We start from the raw sequence: 17,991 nt of genomic DNA on the forward strand, positions 1-17,991 counted from the left end.
GAGAAAGACAGGCATGTGCGCAGTGTTCACTGGTAACTGTCCACACGTGTGAGCTCCAGCTCAGCACTCAGCAAAAACTGCCAATATGGTTAAAATAAAAGGACATGCAACAGAGATTCTGGTTTTTGGAGTCTGCTATAGACCACCCACCCAGGAAGAAGACGTAGATGAAATATTCTACAAACGATTAGGGGAAGTCTCACAATCACAGCCACTAGTTCTTGTGGGTGACTTCAATCTACAGATATTTGCTGGAAAAGAAAGGTCGTACCAGCACAGACCACCACCAAGTGCTGAGCTCATGAAATCTGCTGCACAACAGAGCATCTCCTCAGGGCAACCCTGCCTAGAAACCACAGAAAGTCAGGACGTGTCAATGTGGACGCTGCTGCAGCAAGAGCCCCGGAAGACTTCCTCTGCTGTGTGAGGGTGTGGATGTCACATCCGAGCACCCGGGAAGGGAAGCAGACCCCAAGGGCAACAACCACAGGGTCTCATAATGGGGTCCCGCTCACGCTATGCACCAACACCCAGGGTCTCCTGCACCTACAGCCAAGAACCCAAGTTGCTGTCCAGTGGCTCGATGTCTAGACTGAAAGAAAACATGGCTTGGGGGAAGAAGCCCCCAGGGAACGGCGAGTGCAGCCCCTCGCACTGCTCCCCAACCACACGGCAGTGCCCAAATCCAGCAGCTTTTCAATGCTTTCAGCCAGGACGCTCACTCCGATCCTCAGACCACTTCTGACACAGCACTGGCGTCCAGCAGACTCTGAGGTGGCAAGCCTGGGCTAATAAGCACGTGTGACAAGAACACGGTGCAGGTACTCGCAATCTCTGCCGCTCTCTACATGCCACAGGGCTCACGTGCCACGTTCCAGCTGCCCAGACTTGTAAAGCTGTTTCACTGCAATGGGAAAAGCTGTGGGGTTTAATTTCAGTTCACAGCCCTTGCTCCGTGTGGAAGGGATCCTCCTGTGTCTTGCCTGAGCTGCGTTGCGTTTTGGATGGGAATCACTCCTGGAAAACTGACAACAGCTTTGAAAAAATGTTCTTATTTCTGACCAAAGTTAACCACACGACTCTTGCCACTTTAAACTGCATCAGTCATGGCATGTTCCAAGAAATAATTTACCAAAAAAACCTAACCTGAGAAGCCCCAACAATTGCTATTCTTCCTTGCCTTTATGTCTGCTGCAGTTTTATTGTCACAGAACAGGAACGTGGCCCGCTGCCATATGTCACTGCAGCGCTGGTTTAAGGAATTTCATACCCTGTGAAATACAGCTGACATTTCAATCCACAGGATCCTATTTGCAAAGTATTCATTTGCTCCTTACTTTATGGGTAGCCAATAAAAAACTGCCATTTTATGTCTCATTTAAAAAGATGAAAAAATTAAATAAAATTGTGAAAGACATTTGCTGGAAGTAATAAATAATTTACCTCCAATTTTCACGCACTGAAAATTAAACTGGCAACTGCTCAAAAAGTTACTAAAGTGATGGTGACAAAGGTACTTCAGAATCAAGTGCCAGCACTAACATAGCTCAAATGCCGTACACAGGAGGAGGGAAAGATTACATCTATGTATTTAAAAATGGTGCTTTCCCTTGAAACACCCACCTGCACGGCTGTAGGTGTAGCCAGCAGTGGTAAGCCAGTAGTAAGTGTAAGTGTGATGCGTGTACTCACCACACACACACACACGCACACTCCCGTGTGTGTTTGTGTACACAGATACACAAACACAACAATCAGACACTGGGAATCCAGCGGCAGCCGTGGCAGAAGGGGTTGGGGGAACTACCCATCTCAGTGGGATTTCAGCCTGTCTGTCATGTGACGCCCACCGACTGTACCAATCCCCCCCTCCCACAACAGCCTGGCAGCACAGAGGGGTGGCCCGTGACGACACTTCAGCATGATAGTCACCTGAAGGGAGGGACGCTGGAACATGCTGGGCCTGACGAGGGCACGTCCAGGTTTTTCACATCACCCTGTTCACAGCTGGAGCAAATACAAGGTGTCATCCAGTGCAGTAACGTCACGGTCCAGAGGTGGAAGGACAAGCTCCATGGCAAATCAACGCCAACCTCCCCTCAGGAGGCAGGCTGACATTTCCAGGGCCAGGTGAGGCAGCCTCCATCATGCCAGCCCTCCTCTTCTGCCTGGAGGGCAGTGGCATACCCGGGGAGACAGCCCATGCTCAGCTACAGGGCAGGGAGGCAGCTGCAGGACCCTCAGCAATAGGCAACGGCGTCTCGGGGTGTCAGCTCCACTCTCACTGCACGGACACTGCGGGTCCATTTGACCCAACTGAGTTTGACATTGCTGGCCATTGTTAGCTGGGGATGCAAGCAGTTTTACCCACGCACTGGCACCAAAGAACAGTGTTTCCTCTCCCCTGCTCCTGCTTACAAATACTTCAGGACCACAAATCTGACTCTCTAGAGACACATCCCTGCAGCACGAGGAAGCCATACAGAGCCATGGAGGAAGGTATTCCAAGGCCATGCTTCTGGCTTGGCTGCTCTTCCTAGATGTCAACCCCTGCCGCCTAAGGACCCAGCAAGTTCTCTGGGGGCAGGGCTGCAAGCCTTGCCTGCCAAACGGTCAGTGCCGGTCTCCTGTGCCAAGGGTTGGCTGTGCCTGAGGAGCACAGGACTCAGGCCACTCGAAGGCAATGGGAATTGTCCCGGGAACAGTTAATCATCTGCCCTTATGATAAAGGCTCAGCATTGTTTTCCTCCCACCAACCACACAGGCATAAAAGGGAATTAACAGTTAATTGTTTTCCTGAGGATAGCAAGACCTGCACTCCATGGAGTTAATTAAGGGGTTTGGGGGGGTCTGGTACAGAATGGGTCCTCTCAGCTGCGGGGTCAGTACACCCTTTGGCTTTGGCTCTCCACAAGCAGCAGCCAGCAGTGCAGTGATGTGGAATTATTCCACTGCTGGGACACGCTAGTGAATCTAAAGGACCTGGAAGCTGGCGATGAATTAGCCCTGAGCTCGTGGAATCCTGGGATCCTGCAGTAACAGGCGATGAAATGTCATTATTATGTTAAATTAGTCTATTAATTCAGCTCAGGATACTATGTCCACTGCATAATATTAAGCACTTAGTTCTGCTCACGCACTCTTTCTTAATGCTCTGGGTACGCTGTGTGCCCTACTGAGGAACGTGAAGGCCTGCACTCGAAATTGCTCCTCATCTTAACATCAGATCCATATGTCTAAGGAGCCACTTTGCCTATACAATTCATTGAGGATGTTTCCATCTGTGAATAGCTCCCATTATCATCCAATTGTGTCAGACTAAATGTATTTCTAAAATATTTTCAGAAGTTAATATTTACAACAGACACTAAGCCTAACCCAGCCACGTTTCTGGTTTCCCCCACCTGAGTTTCTTTCTACAGCTAGTTTGGAGGCCGGTGAGTGCACCATGCGAATAACCAGGGACTGGTAACCATACTCTTTTGGGTTTTGTTGGACCAAAATGCTTGCATAGGAGAAGAGAAAAAAAATGCTGGTGCCAAAAAGAGATGCTAAGGCTCAGTGAGTTTGCACAGACAGGAACTCGTCCAGGTAGGAGAGGCTCCAAGTCACACCAGCTGTGCCCACCCCGTGCCCACAGGGCAGAACAGCTCCCCATGGTGAAGGCTAATGGTAGCACCGCATCAGGGGGTCTAATCAACGAGCCTTATCAACCAGGAGCACTCCTCTGATGGAGCAGTACTGCAGTCAGCTGAGCGCTGGCATCTGGCAGGAGACCAACAGGTGAGAACACCTTCATCTGGAGGTGGCAGCCACAAATCTGTGAGCAGACAGAGCTCACCTGGCTGGCAAGGGCAGCAGGAAGTTAAAAGGGGCCAGCATCCCTCCCTTCCTGTTTGGGTGGGGGGTCTGTGTTGGTGGTGGCTGCAGCTCCTGCTCAGCTGCTGTGTGCAGGGAAGAGAGAAGGGCTGTAGGGGGGCTGACAAGCCACAGGAAGCCCAGTGCTGGTCCCGATAGCTGGTGCCTCCTCTTGCTGCAGCAGACTGCCTCTTCTCCACCGAGCACCTCCTGAGGCTCAGCTCTGCAAGGGCTACTGAAAGGTAATGGCTCCTGTGGTTTACTGTGCTTTTGCTTTTCTGCAGTGATGGTGGGTATCATCCGCAATAGGGGGTACCTCTGTCTGCAAACTACCCTGTAACTGAGGAATCCTGTGAACCCTGGTGTGAGCTGCTCTCCTCCCCTCTGGATGAGGTATTCTTCAAGTGGCATGTAGTTTATAGGGTGAGGTTTTGAAAAAGGGTCTTTAAACTCACACCTGACTACTTGAACAGGCTGCTAAACCCTCAAGTGGTGAAGTACTTGTCCTGTACCTTGCTCCCAACATTGAGTCATTTAGTCCTGTGGCCAAATTAATCTCTGGCTTTCATTGTCACAGAGGGTGTGGTGAGGCTATGTAGTTAACAATGCCACAACAAAGAAGGTAAACCTAACTTCTTAGCTGGAAAGAAAACAGAAAATGTTCAACGTGCCCCAAGAAATATTAATCCTTTTTTAAATGACTGTGAAAGACATTTGGGTCTGATCTGCAGCTGGCATACAACTTCCCTTCTTTGGCCCTTTGTCTCTGCGCTTGCAATGTTTCCCAAAGTTTATCTTTCTCAGCCAAGGAGGAAAAAGTGACTAAATACAAATAATAATAATAGTAGTAGCAGCTCTAGCCATAGCTATACCAAACCCCCACCCCCCAGTAACTACCTCCTTCATCTGGTTCTCGGCTACTTGCTTGCATGTCACAAAAAACCTCAACTGAGTTACGCATGACTTTTCTCTGTACTCCTCAAGGCAGACAAACAAATGTTCTAGTAAAACTAACGACCCTGCCAAGCTTGTCTGGATACACAGGTTATCGTGTGTGTGTGTTTTCTCATGCTGAAAATCCCATGGGTTTGTGTATTTTGGTACCTACATGCAGCTTATGCGGGGGGGGGACAGACCTGGTGTCCCTTGTGAAGAGCATCACTCAAATATATTGCTCAAACAGAGAGTTTCTTTGTATACAGAGTTTCTTAGCTTATGTTTTGCGGGTTTTTTTCCATCTGGTGAAAGGCAAGCAGAAAGAGAAAGGCTAATTCTAACCTGGAATTGTTCTTGAGTCATGAAATACCATGGTATTGACAGGTTGAGATGTGGGATGAGGGTTTTTCTGTTGGGGAAGATGTGCCTTGTAGGCAGTGTGACCGCTGGATGGAAGCGGGGGCTGTGAGAGGGATCACAGTGGCTGCGGTGGTCGGTTGTGCCAGGGCTGAGCTAACAAGATGTGAATGTTGGTGCTGGGTTAGGTCGCAGTATCAGCTCTTGCTGGCTCAGTTTCTCATTGGTGGCAGAGGCAGAAGGAAGTACAGCTCTTAACTGTAAGTTAACGACACTTTCTGTGTGGGAATGTAAATCTGCTGATCGCTCGTGCCCAGACCCGACTTGCACACAATTCCAAAGGCGCTCATATGCCTCCCCGAGAACTAATGATACTGCGTCAGCTCTCTTCCTATTTCAGTATTTATTTCATATTTGCTTGAAGAATCGGGCCAATGTTTTTGAAAGCACATTTAACTATACCATATGCCTGCTTAAATCATCCCTATCAAACAAGTTGTAGGATGCTGCTCTGGTTCGTTCTGTTCTGTTTTCCCTCCCTTCACAATGTGTTTATGTGTATTTATCCCATTTGTTCTGTTCCTCCTGCCAAATCACAGGTTGGAGATCTCAGCTATGCAGGGGCAGCTGTGCTATTGTTGGTGCTGTACAAAACAGAGGTCATGGACAGAGCCCGCAGCGCTAGGATCCGTGAGAGCTGCCTGTTAGCCGTTATGGTACAGGCGCAGAGTGAGCAGGGTTCACCGACCTGCACAAGCGGGAATAAATCTTACCTTGCCCTTTGGTAAGCAACAACTCCGAGCATCATTTTTAAGTATTTTTTATGCAAATTAGCCTATTGCAAAATATCCTGCTGTTCAGTTAATTTATCGACTTAATTCCTCCCAAAAAATAACTTTAAAGAGCCCCACAGCAGAAAGCCAAGATCTGGAAAGTAAAAAGACAGCAGAGCTGAAAGGAGGGATGGATCTCTTCTGCCAGCAACTAGTCTCAGCTTCTCTCACTTTGGAGGCTGATAAGAACGAGCAGCTGTTCCAGCCTAGGAAGCTATTGACCAGAGAAAGGAGGAGGCTACCACAAGATGTCACGTCCCTGAAAAGAAGGCTGTTCCCAGCCTGGCCCAGCAGTGCCAAGTCCTGAAGCAGCTGGGCGGGGCTGCTCCCAGTGCCCTTTGTGGGGAAGAGATTGATTGGCAGGGCTTGGGCATTCATGGCTCCCTGCCCCTTGGGTGGCCTGACAGATTATTCCCTCTTCTCCTGCTGCCTTTCAGAGCAGAAGCCAAGAGTCCAAACTTATTTAAAAGGGTGTTTCTTAGGGGCTTTTGAAACCCCAAAGAGGAGAGTGTAATAGCTGGCACAGCCGAACAAGGTGAGGCACATGTCCACAAACAGAGCCCAGCAGCTGGCTGGCTAAGGCGACTTCACCAGTGTGCTGTGAATTGTTGAAGAGAGTGCTGGGGAAACCACAGCCACATCTGCCACCCACATGCAGCTAGAACCTTCAGTCACTGCAGGAGCAGATGTGTTTATTCAAAACATGTACTAACTAGCTACTTAATGCACTAGAATTATCAGCCAGGAGTTAATTAGGCAAACATATTAAACATCAGTCACCTTACAAAGCATCACTTCTTTAATGCTGCTTTCACTTTGTTAGAGCCATTATCAAGCACAGGGGAAAGTAAAGATCCTATAAAGGCACTGCAGTAAGAAACACACTGATGGGATGTGATCACTGTGTACTAAAGAGAGCTGCAGTGCTCCAGGTACCTGCTGGAAGTGTCCCTCAATGCTGTAGGTGTACGAATGCAGGGGAGGGAGCAGGACCTTGGTGAGGACCCATGGGTGTTGGAGAGACAAAGGGCAGTTACTGGTGGAAAGGGTTTTCCCTTAGTACAGCGAAGTCACACTTGGAGAAGGATGGCTTCACTGCTTCTGCATATATTGGATGTGGCCCTGAGGAGGTTGGCATGTGCCTGGCACTCTGCCTGCACTGTGAATTCAGGAGTGCTGCTGGCCAATGGAATGGGCTCTTGTTCACCAAGAGATGAAATTCAAAAGTACTTTTTAAGTTTCTTCTCCAACTGCACAGAGCTACAAGCTCTTCCAGAAGACAGAAGCCTGGCTTCCCTTAAGCCCCTCTTGAGATACGATCTCAAAACCATGTTTAACTTGAACCGTGTGGTTAACTCCCATTGTCCTCAGCCCTGCGTGTAATCCACAGCAAACAGTGGGGCAGCTAATTCTGCCCTGAATCTCTACTTCAGAGGCTGAGATCACTCTATCAAAACTTTGGCCGGGAAAGGAGAAAACTCTTGTCTGCGGTCAGGCTATCAGGGCCCACAAGAACCAGTATAAAGATAAAGCAGCTTGTTTTAGCACTAGATCAAACAAAAACAGACAGAGGGCAGGTTATGAAAACTGTCAAACATTTAACAGCCCGAGAGCGCTGCTAACAGGACTGACTTTCTGCTGTGGAAAAAAAAAAATTTTTTCCAAGTGAAAGAAAAGCCAAAAGGTTTACTTCCCCGATGTAGAGAAGTTGAGAACTGTCTTAACACACATGGATGCAGTAGTGGTTAAACTAGCTCCTGAAACAGGTTATTTACTGAAAGGCCAAAGGTGCTACAGAGAACAAGGAGGTGGTTACTTCTTTCTTCCCTCATCTTTTTATTCCAAATGGCTAGGGGACCATATCTGAGTTGTACAGATAGGATCAAACAGGAACTGGTGACAAAGCAGAAACAAATCAGTATTACAATGTCAAGACCCAAGAAGAGACAGTGCAGAAGCCACGGGATGCTGTGGGTGTTTCTGAGCTGCCCCAAGCTGCCATCCCATTCACGCATGAGAGCAGAACAAGCAAAGCAGCTACTGTCTGCAGGAGAAAAAAGCCTGGAATGACAGAGGCTCCTCCTGTGAGAACTCCGGGTAACAGCCACGTAAGAGCATGTCTCAAGGTACCAGCTCAGAAAACATGCAGCCACGTGGTCAGTCCTAGAGATCATTTCCCACTACGATGCTGTTCTAGGACAGAAGTTCTTCTTACACTTTTAAAGAGTCTGAGCTATTATGTATTGTCCAATTGCATTCTGACTCTCCTAAGACCTGCACAGGAAGGTTCGTTCTTCCCCCGGTAACTCTTTACTAACAAGTCTGAGTGGGAAGTACATTAAAGTTACTGCCCAACTTGTGACCATGAGCTGTTGCTGAGCACTCTTACCATTAGCAGTACACAACCTGGGAGCCATCACCTGACCATTCCGTCTGGTGCGTTGTGCTCGTTCCAGGTGAACTGCACATTGGGGACTAAGCTTAAGGCAGCTACTTGGGAACTGGAGGCAATGAAGAAATTGAGAATACAAGTGCAGTAATTTTCCTTCCTACCACACAAAATAGTTCCTGTTAATCTTTGCTCTTTAAGTGCCACCAGCTGTTTGTGCTGGACAGGATGCAGGAAGGGATATACACAAGCTGAAGCCAACATGATTTGAACAGAGGGCAAATAAGGTCATTAAAAGCCAGCAGTGCAGACTCTCCACATGCGAGCACATTGTAAATTCAAGGTTTCATTTGCACTCATTTACGTTTGGATTTGCCTTTGTTATTCCTTAAGCTCACAAGGCCAAGGAGAAAGGAACTGCCCCCTTCTGTCTAGGGCCCCCCTCCGATGGGTAGAGACAAGTGCTGCTCACCACAGGGGTGTCACTGTCACGCAATGGTGAGACGGAAACCCTGTGACACTCAAATGGAAGCAGTGATCCCACTTGACCCGCTGTTTGCCCTTCTGCTGGTGTTGTGAACCACATCCCCAGCTCTCAATACACGTGCTCTGGCAGACCTGGTCCATCTGTTTCCAGGTGTGAGCTGCTTTTGTATCTCACTGGACTGAGGGGTAAATGCTCGCTTCATTTTGCGAGCTGATCTTAGAGCAAAGGCTGCAAAAGTTCAAAGGCAGGGTACATAAAGGAGGAAGCTGGCCAGCAACACTGCAGCTGCATGAAGAAACAAACTGCTGTACTCTCCTGAGCTATTTTAAGAACAAGATGGTCTCTCAGCCAGTTGGTTCATTTTAAATAATTCACTACCTAACCCAACCTCTCCGGCTTTGCTTAGATGCGTGGCTGCACCAAGATCCACTTTCAGTGGATCCATCTTTTCAGTGTTTTCAGTAGGCACCAGCAAATCCCCAATCTCTTGCTGTTATACTCCAAGGAGAAACTAGAGTTCAAACTGAGGTACTTTAGTAGACTTGTAAATATCCCCATAAATATTTCTGTAAAATACTGTATTGTTGTGCTAGTTGAAACCTCTATTTACTTCTCACCTTATAGCTAATCAGGTGTCTTACATGAGCTGGTTGTGCAAGCAGAGCTCGTAATTCTGCACCTGCAAAGTGGCATGACAAGAAGGTATTTGCATGGCACAAGCAGCACAGTCATGTTGTCACACAACCGAAGAACACGGCCTCCACCTATTGTGTAGTGTGGTGAGGTGAGAAAACAGGTTTTGAGCAGTGTGCTTGGTTGTATCTAAGATGAGCAGCCTGGAAGCTCCGAACTAAATGGAGCCAGCAGCTGGAAATAAAGTAGGAATACACAATGGTCCAGCAGACCGGGTGGTGACCAGCCCAGCATCCTGGGTACCGGGGTGCTTTAGCTACTCCACATGGGTCTCTGTTGTTCAGCATGCAAAACCTGCATATTCATCAGCCAACAAGATGAGTTCCCAATTAGAAACATGGAATGAAACCTGTCAAGTGAGTCTCTCCTGTTAACCCAGAAACAAAGCTGCAGGTGTAGAAGTCACCAAGCTAACACTGTCTGCCTGTTGCTCTTAATGCCACAAAAAAGAGCACTAGAAAAAGTGGACAGGTTGTTGCTACATTAACAATTACTATTATATGTGAGGACTTACTGGGAGCTCTCCAGCAATAGCCTGAGCTGTGTCAAGGTGAGTCAGGGGTTCACGTGTGCACACATCTTTCACAGCTGTCACTCTCCTGCACAGCAAACTGTTTCTCTTGGGGCCAAAGCAGTAACTACTTTACTAAATTTTTTTTCTGTGAACCCAGGCAGTTTTACTGGCATTGTTCTTGCATTCTTTCTAACAAACACTGCTGAGAAGAAGCCAGAGCTCGCTGCCCCGAGGGCAGCTGGGGCTGCTGCACAGGGGCTCCGGTGTGGCTCCTCTGCAGTGACCCACCCCGTCCTCTTCCACTGGACTTAGTCACTCCAGTTTTTTTCTTCTATTGCTGTCCAGGTTTCCCCAGTTGTTACTGAACACACAAACCAGGTGTGTGTTTGGGGCTTTGCTCTTGGTCTTACAGCACAGCTGAGGTGGTTGAATGTTGCTTAATTCCGAAGTAGCTACTGAAAATCATCTCTGCAATATGCTTACTTTTTAAACTGCTAAGTACTGCTACAGGAAAAAATGACAGAGCAGAGCTGTGCCTAACTGCTGTGGTTCCTACTGGGCTAATATTAACCTCTCCCCAAACAACTCTCTGAGGAGAGCTACTTGTGAACGAGGGAGACAGCCAACGGCCTGACAACCTTCACCCTGCTACAGGGCCAAGATCTGACAGGCAGTTTTCTGACTCCTGATTAGCTTAGATTTTCACAGATCTGAACAGTGATCTTCAAAGCCTCGGGCATGTCTGAGTTTCAGAGGAGGGGGGAAGGATTAGCTCTCAAAGAGCCAGAAGTAATGCGGGACCACAGTCAGTGACACGTAGAATAAGGCTGGAACTGCAGTGTGGCCACAGCGCTGATGCGAGATAGCGGCCGCTGTGAAATTAGTGCCTTGTTTTATCATTACGTGTGGAGCAGTGGTATGCATCTTGACGCGCAATTTTAATAATAGCTTGTAAGTGTCAGTGATAATGTAATCCGTTTAACAATGAGTCTAGAGAGGATCCAGACGAGAGCATATTATGCCCTGTTAAAACAGCTCATCTGCATAAAACTTACGACAAGCCAGACCTTTTCAGTGTTTAATAAACTGGCTGAATATTCATTTTTAAGGCACTGTCCAAATTGCTTTGGTCACAGATGACTATTTAAAGCCCATTCCAAAGTAGCAAATACACCAGGGAAATAACACAAGAATGGGGAAAAAAAACAGCAACAACAAACCACCCCATAAAACCAACAAAAGACTGCCCCTAGCCAAAGCCCCTCTCGATGCACATCAGCAGTAATGGGTCCAGCTCTAGCAAAACACAGGAGGACATTTGTTTCAAGTACTTACTGGCCACTTTTGTACAGGATTGGTGCCGGGCAGAGCAAAAAATCAGATTCCACCGTTTTGGGTTTTTCATCTGAAAAAACAAATCACAAGAGGTTAATACACCACACTGCTTGGATGAGAGGCTGATGTGGGAACGTGCTATCGGGTCCCTCCCCTTCTCACAGCATCGCATTTACTGGGTCGGTGGTGTCTGGAATGGGCAGGCAAGACAGGCCCCAGTCGGGGAACAGAGCTCCTGAATTTCACAACCGCATCTTGAAGGTACAAACCCAGAGCTGGCTTTAAATGCGAGCGGTGAGCCCACAACACATGGCTAATCTGAGCTGACTCAGCTCATACTTTCCTAGATTTAAGACCATTTTTGTGAGGAGGGGGAACATTATTAGTGGTTTTCTAACATTTGGAAGGTGCAGGTTTGTTTGTGACGAGCTCCAGCCCAGCGTGCTGCGTTCATGGACTGTTTGGTCGGTGGTGACTGGGGTGTCTTTCTCCAGAGCTTCTCATGCATTGGAGCCTTTGGCTGTTTGCAGAGCTCTCACACGAGTAGAGCGTGCTGCTGCAGAGAACCATGTCCAGCAGAGCACTCCTCTTCTGCAGCTGTGACAAGGAAAATGCGGAAGGTAAAGGGGGAAAAAAATCCGCTCCGGTGTGCAGAGCACTGTTAACTCCCGTATTGGAGCTGCTCCTGCAAGCATGAAGTTCCCTGATTTAGGGGTGAGAGTAGATAAATGACCTGCCAGATATACTTGGCGAGGGCTCTGCCCTGCATGTGGAGAATGGGCAGACGTTCCAGCAGTGCAGGGGCAGCTGAAGGAGGAGCTGTTAGCATAAATGAGCTGTTCTTGTGTGCTGTAATCTGCACTGACTGCTTGGCCTAGATTTGGGGCTAGTTGTGAGGTGGAGAAGAGGGATTAGCACATTGCCATATGTTTTTGTCTTAATGGTATGTTTCATAGATTATTTTTCTATCCCACAGCTACATTTGGCAGGTTTCCTTTCTAGCATTTGGTAATGATTCTTTATAAATGCAGAAAGAAAAACATGCCAAATGCATCTTTTAAAAGCAGAAGAAGTGACAAAACAAGTGTTTGCTCTAAGGCTGGTCGCGAAGCGGAGCCCAGGCTATCAGTAAGGGGAACTCGAACATGACGGTACATCCTCACACGAGCTCCCTCTGCCACGCCCTCAGATGGTGAGGGTTCTGCTGAGAGGCTGCCAGTTTCTCCTAGAGGAGCATGCAGTGACACAGGGACAGTGTGGCTGTTCCTGGGAGCACCTCCGTCCGCCTGCCGCTGCCCAAAGCACCCTTCCACCTTCCCGTCCACCCTAGCTCCTCTGTTCTCTTAGGTTTCTTCTGGGAGCTCAGCACAGAGCTGTAGAGAACAAGCTTGCGTATCAGGGGTAGGTACATGACAATAAATAGAACTGCAACTGCAGCAATGATTTTGCCACAAGTCCAAATTCCAGCTCTACGAAACAACAAGTTTAAATGAGCAAAGTGTAGTTTAACACAGCAAACAAAAGTGGCAATTTCAATTGAAACTGAAGGGGAATTTATAAAAGCAGAGTTTGTTTACACAGGTTGTCTTCATCCAGAACTACTGAGCTATGCGGTTATCCTTCCAAATTACTGGAGATATCTGACAGGCAGGGGAGACTGGCAGCCCATTCAACTATGCATGATATCCAGAGTAAGGAAGAAAATGGAAACACATGTTCAACGGGTAGGAGTTCAAGACAAGCTCATATATAAATCAGATGGTAGGGAAAAAATGAGTTGTTTTTTTCTACAGGTGCATTTTTGGTTTTTTTTTCCAGGCTGGCTTGCTTCTAAGGGATACTTACCCTAGCTGTCCATTTGTTTCTGGATATAAAAAAGTCACAGAGGTTTCCATTAACGGCACTTTTTCCACCATCGTCTAACTTGTGCCAGGTCAGGGAACAGAGCAGCACAAGGAAAGTAATCTGAATTCTGGCACGACTTTTCGTCTGCCCTGCAAGTTAATGCACTGAGCAAGTGAAGCTCTGAATATTTGCTCAAAATTCTCCACGAGCATACTTGCTTAATCAGTTACCAAGAAGCAAAGAGACCGCACTACCTCTCAACTACTTAGAGCTTTTCTAACTCCTACAAGGTTCCACTCAGAAAAACTTCCCCAGTGACACTTGCAGTTTGACAAAGGAACAACTAAGGACTGCAGTATCAGGCCAATGGTGCGTACTAATAATTAACAAAAAAACCACAAAAACAAACCCACCCATCTGTACCCTCCCAAAAACATCTAGCTAAAGCTACAGGGAAGTGTCTGTAACAGATGCCGTGGTCCCTCTGTCCGACATCACATTTCATTCCCCGGGTCAGGAAACAAGAGTCCAGCTAGGGACCTGGTTGCGGGCAGAGCCCTCCTGCAGGAGAGGGCTCCTTGGGACACCCAGCTGATGAACCCAGCAGGACCAACTGTTCTGACTTGGCCTTATCCTCTGCTGCTGCAGGAGCTCTGGGAAGACGACTGACTGTGTCTCAGAGGGGCAGCCGGGCCCTGCCAAGCCCCTGGAGCAGCGCGATGGCAGGACATCTGCGCACCAGACAGAATGGCCCGGGATGCTCCGAGATAACAAGGTAAGGGCTCCTTGGGAAGCAGTGTCTTGGGAATCATGGTGGAGCCTTTGTCTTGGCCTGGGCCTTCCTGAAGAAGAGGCACGTGGTCAGTACGCTCTGTGGTCATGGTTTTTTGTTGGCAAACATCTGCTTATGTGAATGTCAGGAGCCAGATGTTATCACCATGTTAAGGCATGCAGCCAGCTGGGCTGCCAGACACCCGCCACGTGACAGCCAAGGGCAACTGGTAGCAAACTCAGACCACTGGGCAAGATGTGTGATGACGTGAATTCTCTCCCTAATCCTCAGAGCTTTCTCATTTTCCTCCTCTTTGATATTCTTCTCTTTGATTTTAATTAAATGAGGTAATGTGTAGCTAAATGAATCACTTTTTAGGAAATCTAAGGCAGGTATCAGACTTGGATACTTACGAATTGTAGTTCCGTTCACTTGATAGGTACAAGTAACACCACTGGTTTTCCTGACGAGGGTTAGGCCTCTTCCTCTAAGGACAACCTGGAACTCCTCTGGGAGAAAAGCAAAACCACCAGTCGTTAGAGCCCTGCGGTAAGTTACACAGGAGAAGTTCAGCACAGCCTGCAATAAATGAAGCACGAGAGGAAGGCTCCGGAGGCACACAGGTCTCCTCTTTAATGGCACTGCACTCTTCAGTCAGGGCACTAAGGGAGAAATAACGACTCGTTCCCAGATCTTCCACCGAGGCAATCCTGTTAAAATGGAAGTTGACTCTGACTGTCAACAGAGCTGGGGCTCAACTGCACAGTTAGAAACAGGTTCTCAGAAATCTGGGTCTCATGACAAGAGGAGTCCCCAGGCCTGCCTCAGGCCCAGTTAAAGCGCCAGGGAAGAAAGCATTCCTCCTTAGGACTATTCCTCTGGAAGCTGAGTAAGGGCCACACAATTGGCCAAGTTTTTGTGTGCAGAGGAATGAAAATGGTTTGCTTACCAAGGCCACTGAGTTCTTTGAGACGATCCATGTTTTTACAGACACATCGAAATAGGGGGATTTTGCAACTACCTCATTCTGATCAGTCTCAATCTACCTGTGGATTGTGAAACTCGGAAGACAGTCTCTGAAAATCTGTACCAATCTTTCCCTGAATTGTATGGCCACTTGCCACACAAAGGCAGCTGAACGCCTTGCTGCTCACACCCCCCTGATTTGGGGCTGGGCACAGGAAATACTGTCATGAATTGGTATGAACGTACGTCACCCAGCTTCCCAGAACTGAACTCTGGGGCCGTAGGTCAAACAGTGGGTGAGTGTCACCGACCCAGTGTCACTGTTTTGAAAAGGAGGGCAAGTGCAGAGCAAGGCTAATAGGAGAGGGGCAGACAAATGTGTCTCAAACTCTTAGTGGCTTACCTGGATTATGAAAGCAGGCCCTGGAAGACCGCTCCTCTGCGGAGAAAAAGGAGTCAACAGAGGAGGATCTGATCTTTCCTAAATTCCTGAGGGATTTTTTTTGAGACAGATATTTTATTCTAGAGACCTGTGGGGTTTCCCTTTGGGTAAAATAGTGAAATCACAGTCCTAGAATAACTGAGGTTTTGTTTTTTTTTTTAAATTCTAAAACCTTACCTCCCACACAGACACTGGATGGCTCCAAATACAAAATCTCAGTGCAGGACTGCTTCAAAACCTATGGCAAAGGAGGACACAAGTCATAAACAGGTTTCAGAGAGCTACTTTAGTGAAAAGCATGATTGTCCCTAGAAGATACATGTGCACAGCTACAGGTTTTGTTTGCCTCGGTCTGACTTCGCAGGACATTGCCTTGACCACGTAAAACTTCTGCGCTCCTGCACAGACAAGTTTCCGACGGGTTCGAAAGACTTGGACTAGTTTGCTAAATCTGGGACAGTCTTCAAAACATAATTAGGTCTGATTTTGGTGTTTGAACTTCTGTCCGGATATGAAACCTGGTTTTCCATAAACCAAATGCTAATGTTTAAGCCAAAAATCAGTCACAAGGAGCCTGGTCCGAAACCTAATCCAGTCAAAAGCAGCCTTCCAACCATCGGTGGGTCAAGCCAAGTGCACGTTATTGCAAGCACTGGCATCCCGCCCTCCATCAAGTGGAGCAGGAACGCAGGGTGTCCTCAACCGAGCTGCCTCCTGTCAGATGGGGTTTCTACTGCACTGTCAGTCCATCTGCTTCGCTCCTCCAACTGGTCGGGGAATATTATTCCAAAAGGCCGGGACAAAACAACACTCCTACGGCTGACTGAGCAATATAAGGGATGGAACTTTGGCAAAAGGAGGAACTAGACACCTTTGATGGATTTGTACTTAGGAGGGTCTCGGACACTACCCTTAGATTCAGCCAGGTCAGGTTTTACCATTTACAAATACATCAGGTGACAAGCCATCCATGGTGACGTAAGTAGAGGCACAGGTAGCACCCAGGAGCTGATTACTGCCGAGTCCTTTGTTTTCTATTCAAAAACGGTGCATTTCAGAAGGAATGGCTTGAGCTTCCTCGACTACAACTGCTGCTGTAATCGAGCCGTGAGGCCACACTCTCTTCCCACTGTAGTATCCCAGTCCCACAGCAGGGCCTTGTCTCTTACTCGCTCCTGCTGTCCAGGAAGGGATGTGATACCTATTACTGAGATGTTAATCTTCGTCTCTCTAAGCAGGTTAACGGGATTTCTGCTAACTCGGGGGAGTGACTCTCTTGAAGCTTGTAGTGACATCCACAATGTCACTTCTTCCCACCTTCCGTGATAAGGTGTGATTTTTATTTTTTTCCCAATGGTTTTCAGTTTTCCTCTCACATGGAAAACTCCCACAATGTCTTTACCCAGCTCTCCCTGTACCAAGTGGTGGGTATTTGGCAGGTGTTCCTACAGGGTACTACACAGAATCTATTCTGGTCTTCTGAACTGCATGCACAGTCCACAGTCCTGCTGCCGTGCCCCCTCTTCCCCCATGTGCCAGAACCCTGGGCTCCTGAGCAGACCCGTCAGCAAATGTACTGCTGACTTACTCTGAGCTCCTTTTTCTGTCCTTTAAACATGCCTTTGTGCTCTGTCTCCTTGCTAGTGGTTTGTACCACCACACACCCAGGCCAGCAGGAGCTGTGACAAAGACATTTTCGTTTGTTAGGACAGACAGCGTGCCAAGCTCCCAGGAACAGCCTGGCCTGCCTGCCTCATTCAGCACCCTCCTGTCGCCTGTCCCCCCCAAACTGCCGGGCACAAACCTTTTTAGTGCTTCAAAACCCATTTACAAACGTTACGTAGTAATATTTTAGAAGAGGAGAGCCCTTGCGGGCGCATGCGTTGGGATGAGGCACGGCACTGGAGACCTGCCGACAGAACGCAGCTCCGAGTTCAGGGCAAGTTAGCAGTTTATGTTGGCTAAGCAGGCAGCTCGCTGCCAAAACAGGACTTGGCTTTTTGCCTCCTACTTCAGTGCAGAGAGAAGAAGTGCTGCGTAGTTTACTGGGGGGAGGACTGTTTTGTGCAAAACGAAACACAGGAAGAATAAAGTATTTTATTCCTTTACTGTAAAAACCTGGTTTTTTTTTTTGTCCTCTGAAGAGACTGAGTCAGATGTATAAAACAATTCCGTTAATGAGAGTACAGCCTTGTGTTAATACGAAGTACAGATCTAGCTGTCGGCAGTATCAAAGCCCACTGAATTCATACTTTTTTTAGAGCAGCGCTATACAGACAGGGAAAAATACTCCAACCTTTATCCTATCCCAATTTGCCCACTGATGATGAAGCCACATTATGAACTGGGGGTTGGAGAGAAGGGGTGACAAGGATGGACGTCATCTGTCCTTTCTTGGAGAGCAGTATTTCTGTAGTTGCACTGTGTCTGACAGTGACTTTTCTAACGCTCTATTCCCAGATGCAATATTAAGCAAGAAAAGAATCTGTCTCAACATTTGCAACTCCCTTTGGATATTAAAAAAAGGCGGGGGGGGGGGGGGGGGGCAACCCCACAACAGACAA

General features: G+C 47.8%; 1 protein-coding gene across 1 annotated transcript in view; it reads right to left on the reverse strand.

Moving 5' to 3' along the window:
* The window catches only part of ANTXR2 (anthrax toxin receptor 2), a gene marked incomplete at its 3' end in the record, with an annotated part of 60,336 nt that overhangs the window by 18,478 nt on the left and 23,867 nt on the right, over positions 1–17,991 (reverse strand). Inside the window, exons 7-9 of the mRNA XM_010139788.1 lie at positions 15,605–15,665; positions 14,433–14,528; positions 11,403–11,472 (exon numbers count right to left, since the gene is read on the reverse strand). Coding sequence (XP_010138090.1) covers positions 11,403–11,472; positions 14,433–14,528; positions 15,605–15,665 — 227 coding nt within the window. The remainder of the gene's footprint in view (positions 1–11,402; positions 11,473–14,432; positions 14,529–15,604; positions 15,666–17,991) is intronic.

This window comes from Buceros rhinoceros, unplaced genomic scaffold (genome assembly GCF_000710305.1).
Source record: "Buceros rhinoceros silvestris isolate BGI_N320 unplaced genomic scaffold, ASM71030v1 scaffold13277, whole genome shotgun sequence".
Taxonomy (NCBI): Eukaryota; Metazoa; Chordata; class Aves; order Bucerotiformes; family Bucerotidae; genus Buceros; species Buceros rhinoceros.